This window comes from Ipomoea triloba, chromosome 5 (genome assembly GCF_003576645.1).
Source record: "Ipomoea triloba cultivar NCNSP0323 chromosome 5, ASM357664v1".
NCBI classification, from domain to species: Eukaryota; Viridiplantae; Streptophyta; class Magnoliopsida; order Solanales; family Convolvulaceae; genus Ipomoea; species Ipomoea triloba.
In genome coordinates, this window is record NC_044920.1 from 14,298,855 (window position 1) to 14,309,536 (window position 10,682).

The window sequence follows — 10,682 nt, forward strand, 5'->3', positions numbered from 1 at the left end:
TTTTTTTTTTTTTTTTTTTTTTTTTTTGAAAGGATTTCCCTTTTTATTTGATTTATCTAGTATTGAATTTGACTTTCAAAGAAAGTTAAAGTGGATTGAAAAGTATTGATGAGGCAGCGCACTAGTTAAAAGAAAGGCTGAAATACATTGCGATGATATATGAGAGTAAATTGGGAAAAACATGTAAAGCACTTCTCCCTTTCAAATCCTAATCCACAACAAATCCGCTTTGCCTAATCAAAGATGACAGAAACATAGAGTGGCAGAGAGAGGATTTGTATGAACCTAATCAAAGATTGAGTAATAAGCAGCTCACTAGATTAACAAGAGAATCTGAAGAAAATGAACCAAATTGTTCTTGATAATTACAAGGTATATACATTGCTTTAAGTCTTTACAAATGAAATAAAAGGCACTGAAAAGCTCATATTGGTAGGTTTTCTAATCATATATCAAGAGGCACCACTCTATAAAAAATGCCAACTAAAAACCACATCATGTTAGATCAAAGTATAAAAACTTGTATGCATTCTTTTTATAATCACGCCAGTTGGATGAAATGCAAAGAGGAATAAAGTAGAAAGAAATTCATCATTGAGGAAATTGTTGAAACAATTGCACAAGCCTGGTTTGAGCCATCAAACCTGAATCATGTGCATTGTCAAAGCAAAGATCAGCCCCATAGACATTGCACTGGTTACCGAAATGAAGCACAATCTTTCCCTTCATGTCTTTCTTGTTTTTGCCACATATATCTGGTTGTGAAGTAAGCTATGCAAAACCGATCGTGGTTTTCCTATAATACTAGATATACTCTGTTAGCAAGAAGCTTCATGGTAAGGTTTGGTTCACCAGACCCATAGACATTGCAACTTCTTTGTTTGCTAGTGTATCAGCTTGTTCCTGATCATTTCACGGGACACATTCAGTGGAAAGCATAGCAACTAAAAAACAATGAAGCACAATAATACCCAAATGGAATTTTATGATGAAGCACATGTATTCCAAAATGGAATTTTATCACTTTTTTGTTGTCTATGTAAATGCTTGTGGGATAAAAGGGCAAGCACATGAATACAGTTTGCTAAGAAGGCTTGCTGATGCAGCAAATAGACAACTGAAAGGGCACTAAATAAAATCAGGGGAAGAGGAGAATGTAAGGATATTGAAGTGCATATATTTCATATATGATGCTAGGGCAGAAGGGAAGTTCTCCATACCTGGAGGCGATGCAGCAAGTACATCAAGAACAAATGAACAAAGACCTGTTACATCATATATAGCAACAGTCACATTATACTTAAATTTTACCAATCAGCCACAGTATAGCAGTGTAAGAGAGAAGGTTTTGTTAGGACCAGGTAGAAAAGCAAAAGAACTCGAGCCGTTGGATATCGCCATAGAAATCGTGTAGCCCTGACTGCCCCTGAGTCTAAAAGTTTTGCTGCCTTCTGTAACTGTCGAGAAAATTTATATACAAAAAAATTTAAAAAATAAAAATAAAAAAGAAGAAAGAAGAAAATATTAGTTTCCTTTGCACTGCATGCAGTTGTTTAAACAGTAAGTCTACCTGTATGCTGGCTGCAGCCATATGTCGATGATGCAATGGGAGAGGCCTGCAATATGATTTTCTTAATCAGACTCAAGACCACGGTTGCAAAAATCCCCCTCCTAGGCACCGCCTAGGCGCTAGATGTCCCTAGACCGAGGCGAATTGCTCCCTAGGCGTCCGCCTAGGTGGCCAGCCGCCTAGCGCCTAACTCGGCCAACTAGGCCGAGTTGGCGGCCGAATTTGGCCGAGTTAACTCGCCCAACTCGGCAGAGTTAGCCGACTCGAGCAAGTCGGCCTTGTTAATTTTTTAATTATATTTATATATATTTAAATTTATTTATTTAGATAAATAAGAGAAGCAAGAGATATATATATAATATATATAATATAATATATGACATATACCCACACACATGCATTATTTTTTTGTTTTTATAGGTCGCCACTTAGGTACCGCCTAGGCGTTGCCTAGACCGCTTAAGCGCTAGTCTACCGCCCGACTAGCGCCTAGTGCTTACTACAACCATGCTCAAGACTATGACATCGGTGAGAAAAAGAAAAGAAAGAAAGGACTGCTGCATGCATGACCACCCTAATCCTTTCAGTGTAAAAGGGGGAAGTGGGATAAAGGTACAAGTCTGGGACTCCACAACAAATGGAAGGTATGTTTCCCATTTTTGCTGTAAGTTCACTATGTAATTACTAAACACATGTGGAATAGAAAAATATGTTGCCTCACAAACAACTTAAGCTTTAAGTTGAGGATAAAATGTTTGATATGCATTGGTGAACCCCAGCTGGCATGGTTATTTGTGTAACAGAAACATCATCTATGTTTCAAAACAATGACATCAACAAGTTTCTTAAAAACAATTAAGATGAAATCTATAACCTCCAAATGAAGCAGAGAAATAGGAAGCAAAATTGAAAGATGGTTTACCAAATTGCAATCTTTAGCACACATAATTCACTAGTGAAAACTATTGAAACCATGTCCAACCATTAAAAAATTATATATCAAGTGCTTTGATTTGCTTAATGCTCTTATAAAATATATTGTAAAAGCAATTCGAATTTGCATTCAAGTAATAAATAATTTGCAAAGGCAACATACTCGAGCGTTTTAATGTCAGTCTCTTCCTCCCAAGAAGTTGATGCTCGGCGAGAAACTCTGCTCCGTTCAGCTTCTAACTGTTTCAAGGCAAATAGGCAACAAATTCCTTTTTGAGTCGCATGCCAGGCCATGCAAAAGATGCTTAAAAAGAAAGCCACAAACCTGTGCCTCCTGAAGACGCTTTACTTCCTTCTCTAATTGAAATTCTGCTGCAGCTTTTTCTGTGGCCATTGCTTCAAGTTGTGTTTGTTTGTAATACTGAAAGTGTATGGATAGTTTTACCACAAATAAATGCACCAGAAATCAAATAAAGAATATATACAGAATAAAAGTTACTGGAGAAAGTCTTTGTCATAAATACCAATAGATCTGTCAGTTCACGATACCGCTTTTCTAGCTCCATATGTTCCTGTCAAATCATATTTTATTAATAAATCTGGAGAATGAGCTCAAGAAACATGATTAGCCAAACAAAGGATAGAGGAGGTGTTGGAATGAGTTGAAGAAAACAGAATCAAATCAAGCAAACTAGTGTGAGAATTGAGTTCTCTCACTTGACGTGAGTAATGCTCTGCATCTCTTTTCATGGCAGCCATTTCAACTCTCAGCTTTTGCATTTCAGCCTGCAAGCAAATAGTGTAAGACTCATGAAGTCCTTAAGTTATTGGTTCTCCATAAACATGGTCATATTGTTATTATGATGCATTTAAACATTTAAGGTAAATTAAAAAGGAAATATCGATGCATTTAAACATTTAAGGTAAATTAAAAAGGAAATATAATCTTGCCTCCATTGAAGCAAGCTTGTTGTCTGCCTCTCTTTGACCTTGGCGTGCACGCTCCACCTCCTCTTGCCATGCCTGCAACTTTATGTCCAAAAAATGAAAGTTCATTATCACATACTCCATTCCGGGGTGTCTTTAAGCTGATGAGATGCAAAATTACATGCTAGTTTGCCAAGAATTTGAAACTAGGGAACATCCCAGGGCATGCAGAACATTATCTAGTAAAAGATGGGGCAATGTAAATGTCAATAAAATATGAAAAAATTTCCCAGGGCAACTCCACCAACTGTGGAAATGCCATCTGGAAAATCTGAGGTCAGAAGTTTATGTAGGAAATTCATGATTTCTTTTTCTTTGAAAAACACAAAGGTATTTTATTAAGAGATTTAAAGTCAAACATAGAGAGTTTAAACTTGGTGTTAGATGACATAGTGTGGATCTCTCATTTATAATTGACAAAAGTTTAGGTGATAATAGAATGAATATTCATTTCTGGACAATTTAAAAGCATCAGGTAGTATATGCAGCAAAATAAAATTATTAAAAAAGAAAGTTCTCAGTTTGTGATAAAATAATTTACTCCATATAATTTTTCTCTTGCAGCATGAATAAACAAACCGAAGATTATAGCCAGTCATAGACCTGAATTGCTTGGTTTGCATCTTCTGGAGATTTCTTTTGTCCACGACGAACACGAGCTTCCATATCTTGTAATTCTTGATTTAAGGTGGCACACTCAACCTGATGGTGGATGAATATTATAGTACTAGTAAAATATACATGCATTCCACATATATTGAATACTATACAAGCAAGAGCATACAATTTAGTTTAAAGAAACATAGTAGGATCAATATTGAGTATCTCACCATCATTTTGAAATAGTAGTAGTAGTAAGAATAATAGGTTGTCTCTATTAGGATTCATTCCTAAAGTTTTTAGGAAGGTAATTTCTAAACCTAATTATGAAGTTTTACATGAATAGGTTTTCAAATAATTAGTAGTTAATTAATAAATATACAAGAAAAAAAAAGTGAAGGGTTAGCCTTCCAAAAAAAGGAACAACCATAAGGAACTTTTATATAGATAGATGTTTAAAACCACTCATGATTATGATGATATCACCATACCTCAAGCAGTGCCACCTTTTGCTCAAGGTCTGCCGCCTTTGTCATCCTTTCATCTGCAGTTCTCTGAAGATGAACGACAAGAATTATTATATATTTGACTAATGAAGTTCAACTTGCCATTAAGGCTATCAAGCAGTTCAGTAAGAAAATTCAGCTGTAAAAACACCACCAAACATAAATTCAGTAGAACCCATGCATATTTGAAAAAAAAAATTTTGATTATTTAATTTAAAGAACAAAATCCGACATGTAATGGGTGCAATAAAGATAATATTTTTTTGAGGCAACTTAAGATCACAGAGTGGATCCCATCCCCAACCAGAAACACAAGGACACTGGCCACAATCATCACTAAATATTCAAATCTATTCCTTGATTTCCTTCTCCCTAACCATAGTTATACTAATAGTCTGATTCAGGTTTGTCAAACAATGTAACAATTAATTTCATGGGTCCCAAAATGATGCATGTATATGTGTGAAAAATCATGATAGTTGCAGCACTGATCTCCACTCACAATTTACTCATTAGAAGATCGGGCATAGAGTTCCAATAACAGCCACATTTATGTTTAACCTTAACATCTGAAAGAGTACCTGGATCCTGGCCAATGCAGTGGAGGCCTCAAGAGCACGATGTTCTAGTTCTACCTCCCTTTCCATAGCTGCCTGTTACAGAAGTAACAAACAAGCAGTATTCAGTTACAGATACGACACCATCAACGTAAAAGAATAGTGGAGGGTTCCAAGAGGAGGAAGGACCAAGCAGTGGCTGGAAAAGAATGAACATTTGAAAAGAGGACCTAAAGAGATGTCCTAGAACTCTTTTCACAATTTTCTGCTTCCAGTTAGGCTCAATGAGAAAGCATAAAATCCAAAAAAAAAAAACCATTTACGAAAGTCATTTTAAAAGCACATTCAGCAATTGCTTTAAGACAGGTTTAAGTCTCTGTAGGATCTAACCATCTTGGTAGCATTATGTGCAGCACGCTCCTCCTCAGCTCTTCGTTCTGCAGCAGCCAGTTCCTCCCTTACAGCCTAAGAAATGATATATTTTATTAAAATTAGATTTATAAGTTTAAACATAACTGATAAAATGATGAGAACTTGAAATAGTGAATTGGCACCGTAATGCAGAAACCAACTTACTTGCATCATCCTCGTCTCTGTTAATTCCCTATTTCTCATTAGAGCCTCCATATTTGCCTGACAAAGTAAAGAGCAAACTGTGTGCGTCAAAGAGAGACAGAGAATGGTAGGGATTATAAAGCTTAGAGGACAAGTAGGAAGAAAGCAGTTCATTATCTAGCTGGTCAAAAGGGAGATGAAGTCAACCTGCAAAGATGCCAGATTACCCTCAGATAAAGCAGTCTGCTTCTTTAATGAATCCATAGAACTAACAAGAGCCTCAATTTCAGCATTCTTTGCAGAAAGTGCTTCAGCCATACTAGATTCCACTTTTGACACCTCATTTTTTGCTTCAGATAAATCTTTCTGAAGCTGCTTCAGGCGAGCCTCATAAGATTTACTCAGCTCCCTCTGTTACATGGAATACTGTCAGCTAAACAGAATATAGTGCACTTGGTGCTGGTGCAATGAACACTACGCTACTTATCCCAGACTCAAATGATGCTAAAATTCACCTCGGAAAGAAGAAGCTCTTCTAACTGTGCATTTTCAGATTTGTACTCCTGAAGACGTGATGAAAGCCCAGCACATACCTGATTTTAATTAAGATGAAATTTAGTAAGGACCAAAATGGAACTTTCTGCAGATAGCAGTCATGGATATCATAACAGGGTGACACACTCACGCCCTAGTGGCAAGATTCTGCATCATTCCTATTGTAAATAGTTTTCATTTAGTATTACTTCCACATCATCATTTACAACAGTGCTTTCTTTGCTTTCTGGAATGATAGAATCAAACTCTATGTACTATATAATCAGATAATAGCCTAAATTTCTCATTCTTAGTTACTAAGGAACAATTTGAATGTTCCATCTCTTTTCTAGAAATTTATTGTCAATTTTTTACAAGTTTCTATATTCTCCAAAAGACAATAGCATGCTACTGATTAAGAAGTAATAACAGAATAGATTAGATTTATCTTTTCTAGAAATTTATTGTCAATTTTTTACAAGTTATAACAGGACATATACAATTTCACTAACAGAGGAATAATAACTTGTATGGCTTAATGAGGAAATGCATATAGTTTTATCCAGGATTAGGATTATATAGTATAGAAAAATGAAATACCCGAGCCAAGCGTGCTTCCTTTGACTGACCAGTAGAACTTGTATTTTTAAGCAACCCTTGAGCCTGAACAAATAACAGAAAATTAAAAAGGTGTCTACATGACAAAGATCAGAAACAATCCATAACCAATATTATTATATCCTTTACCTCATCAAGTTGCTCTTGCACTTTCATGGAAGTAGTAGAAGTTTTGTGTTCCGGAAGCTTGTTTAAGTCTGAAACTATTTCAGCTTTGGCATTAGTATCCTCCACTAGCTTATCAACTTTACCAGGATCACCTCCACTTGCAGACTGAAGTTCTTCATGCCCATTATTCTTAGGTGGTACTGCATCATCAAGGACAATGGCCTGGCTTGACTCAACTGGTCCATCATTATGTGAGGTATTATCATCAACACTAGCAGCATGATGTGTAGGCCCTTCATGAACTTCTGAAATGTTTTCACTATGCTTATCATTTGATTTTAAGGGCACAGTATTTGTATCACTGCCATGTGCTTCTGCTTCCGTGCTATTAACGCTAACATTTAGCTCATTATTAGCGATTGTTTCAGATAAAGGAGCATCCACTGCAGCACCATCTCCATCAACATTTTGGTTCTCTTTGATGGTAGTTTTGTCCGGAAGTGTCTGATTATTTTCAACAAGCATAACATCCTTATCTCTATTGGTGGCCACATCTAATTCTGGCATTTCTTTGGGAGTTTGTGTACTTTCAGTATCAAATGTGTTAGGCTTTTCATTTGAAGAAACTCGCTTTTGAGGCTGCAAAGGATCTTATTTTCAGCCATATTATGGAGACAAGAACGTTAAATATATTAATTGAAATAGTATAAATAGATAGCACTGAATAATACCTTCCTTCTCGGCCTTGACCTCTTTGGTTGAGATCCTTGTCCATTGGACACTAAGTAGTTAGACCACAAAAAGTAATGAATATTAGAATTAGTCATAGACACTAAGAAAATATGTTTTAAAAAAAAACATCTATTTTAGGCTGCTAATCAAGAGCTCCATCTAAAGATTAAGGATTGTTTTATAATTTACTTTTTGACAAATGACACGATCTAGTTCTTGGCTATGACGCATGAAAAGTCTTATGGGGAGAATTTCTGCATTTTGAATACATTCCCAAGTCCCAACCCCAGCCCAATAAATTGCTTCAAAATGTTTTAGGGACATTCTGTAATTTTATTTTTTATTTAAAAAAAAAAGGTGTTTCAAGGGTCTAATTAAAAAATAAATAAATAAAAAAAGGATCAAAAGAAACATGGGTTCTTATTCTTTTTCCGGTACAACCCTAGTCCCTAGCATGAGCAATTAGAATATTCACAATTACTAATATTTAGGACATTGAATTATTTTATTTTAAAATGACTTTTTTAGTATTTATTCGTGTATTGCTCTCAATTATGGAACTAGTAAACAATTAATATTTATGCATAATTAAGGAAAAAATATTTATCCATATTTTTGCAAATATACTCCTATATTTTTTATGTTTGCACATCTCCCCCTATTTTGTGTTCTGCATTTTTAAAAATTGTCATTTCCTTGTGCCTCATGTCCTTGTTTCACGTTTCTATGCAACCTCTATTCTTGGTATGCAATTTATCAAAACATAAGTGAACTTAAGTCCTATAAGATTCATATCAGAAAAGCCCAAATATGCCATGAAAAACCGTTAACCATCTATATGAGTTCCAAGGTCAAAACCATTAATATTCTTCTTAGAAGCAGCATATATAAATCAAAAGGCATTTAAAATACCTGGTGTCTGAGAACTAGGCTGTTCATCTACCTTCTCACCAGCTGCAATCTTTGCCCTCCGATCCACTACTTCAAACAAATCTGGTTCAACAAAAGAACAATTTTAGTTCCTAGGGGGAGATGGCATTAGAGAAAATATTCATGAATTACTTAAGAAATATTCATGCATTCTTCCTATGTAAATAATATATCAACTTAAAAATTGGCTTGATACATAGCACCACTTTGAGCCCTATCTTCTGTTAAACAGAAAGCAATTAATTGGGATTTTTCTGTGTGAAAAAAGGTAGCAGTGCAACTTTTATTTGAGTATTCATTCTGCATTTACGTTTTCTTCTTTCTTTACTGGAGAGGAAGAAAAATATGAGAACAAACACTGCGCCAGAGAACAGTATGCAGTCATGAAATTTCATAGCAATTACAGACATCCCTAAGCTTAACATCAAGTGCCCAAACAAAAAAGGGGGGAAATGAGAATAATGGGCAACAATTCCATCCTCATATCAAGGAAACACACATTTCTGCCGCATCACATGATCTACTGCTATCTTAGTAGAGTACCGTTAGATCTAGCAGCTATATACACTCACATTTTTCACAGTAAACGTGTCGGTGTGTATACACTACATGTATACTCAGTCATAATACTTTATCAATTAAAAAAAATGTATACCCAATCATATACTCCTCAACGTTTTTTTACATTGAATCATGAACTATTCAAATCAGATTCATCAGACACTAACAGGAAAATTCTGATTGAAACGTACACATTTCCACGCAGTTGTGTGATCGCATATAAGAATATTTACATTGCGGACAGCAAACAGAGAAAAAGATTCTGCAACAGCCGTACCTTCTGCGGCTTTAAGCCAAGACGCCATTGGAGAAACAGCTAAAAAAGCAGATCCCTATATATTATTAACCATAAATTGCTGAAAATGATCGAACAATTTATGCAGCTGAAGATCGAATTCCCAATATCGGTGTTTATCCAGAAAGAAATTGAACCAAATTTAATCGGAATAGAAAGGATAATCAAAATCTAAAGTGTTGGAGACCAATTAGGATAGTCGTTTGTTTCAGATCACAAGTAGTTTTGCTGTCTCGATCGTTAGTTAGGCTCTGAGAAAATGGTTCAATGGTGAATCAACTGATGAGGAAGAAAGAGGCAATATTGGACTCCTACCTCCCTTACAATTCCGTTCCAACAAGATTTGATGTTAGCAGGCCCAACTTTTTACTATTTAGGGTCCATAATTAAATGGGCTGAACCTAAAGTATTCTATCATACCAAAATTCGAAAAGTGTCAGATACAAGACAAATTATTGCATGGACCATGGTGGACCAAAAATAAAAAATACATTATTTTTGTATTGAAGGTACATTATTTTTGTACTGTAGGTACATTATTTGATAGTATATCTATCAAATAATGTACCTTCAGTACAAAAATAATGTACGCTAAAATAATGTACCTACAATACAAAAATAATGTACCTTCAGTACAAAAATAATGTACCTTTTGTTTTTGGTCCACACAGCTGTGTGGATCATGGTCCATGCAATAATGATAGCAGATACAAGCCTCACACTTGGATTACGGCAAATTATACCGTGCACCACGGTAAACATAGCAATGTGCACCACGTACGTAAACGACGTCGTTTTGAGCATTGTAAACTAATCATCCGTTTTTTTGGAAATCACGTTTCCCGTTTCGGCGATCTCTGTATTTATGTTAATATTCTGTGTATTCCAGTCAATCATTCTGTGTATTCTAGGCAGCCATTCTGTGTATTCTAGGCAACCGTTCTGTGTATTCATGTTAGTAACACATGTTGTGATATGTTTGTGCATTCGAATATTTAGGATGATGAGTTCTGTGTATTTTGTGTCAATATTCTATGTATTCATGTTATTAACACAGGTTGTGATGTGTTTGTGCATTCAAATGTTAGGAGGATCAGTTCTGTGTATTTTGTGTCAATATTCTGTGTATTCTGGGCAAACATTCTGTGTATTCTAGGCAAAAGTTCTGTGTATTCTAGATAATGATTATGTGTATT

The 10,682-nt window shown here is 35.4% G+C and overlaps 1 protein-coding gene across 2 annotated transcripts; it reads right to left on the reverse strand.

The window, feature by feature from the left end:
* Positions 1–334: 334 nt before the first annotated feature.
* On the reverse strand, positions 335–9,778 carry LOC116020022 (golgin candidate 1). Of its 2 annotated transcripts, none has more exons than XM_031260462.1 (21): positions 9,469–9,778; positions 8,613–8,693; positions 7,700–7,749; positions 6,990–7,607; positions 6,843–6,905; positions 6,224–6,301; positions 5,916–6,119; positions 5,730–5,786; positions 5,544–5,618; positions 5,178–5,249; positions 4,582–4,644; positions 4,094–4,192; positions 3,455–3,526; positions 3,221–3,289; positions 3,028–3,075; positions 2,829–2,924; positions 2,667–2,743; positions 1,571–1,616; positions 1,359–1,457; positions 1,221–1,265; positions 335–903 (listed from the first exon to the last, which is right to left on the reverse strand). In XM_031260462.1, the coding sequence occupies exons 1-21, from the start codon at positions 9,494–9,496 to the stop codon at positions 832–834; spliced, it is 2,112 nt and encodes a 703-aa protein (XP_031116322.1). In that variant the 5' UTR covers positions 9,497–9,778; the 3' UTR covers positions 335–831. The 2 variants fall into 2 exon arrangements, with proteins under 2 accessions (XP_031116322.1, XP_031116320.1); XM_031260460.1 differs by having other exon boundaries at positions 3,455–3,532; positions 9,469–9,777.
* Positions 9,779–10,682: the final 904 nt, after the last annotated feature.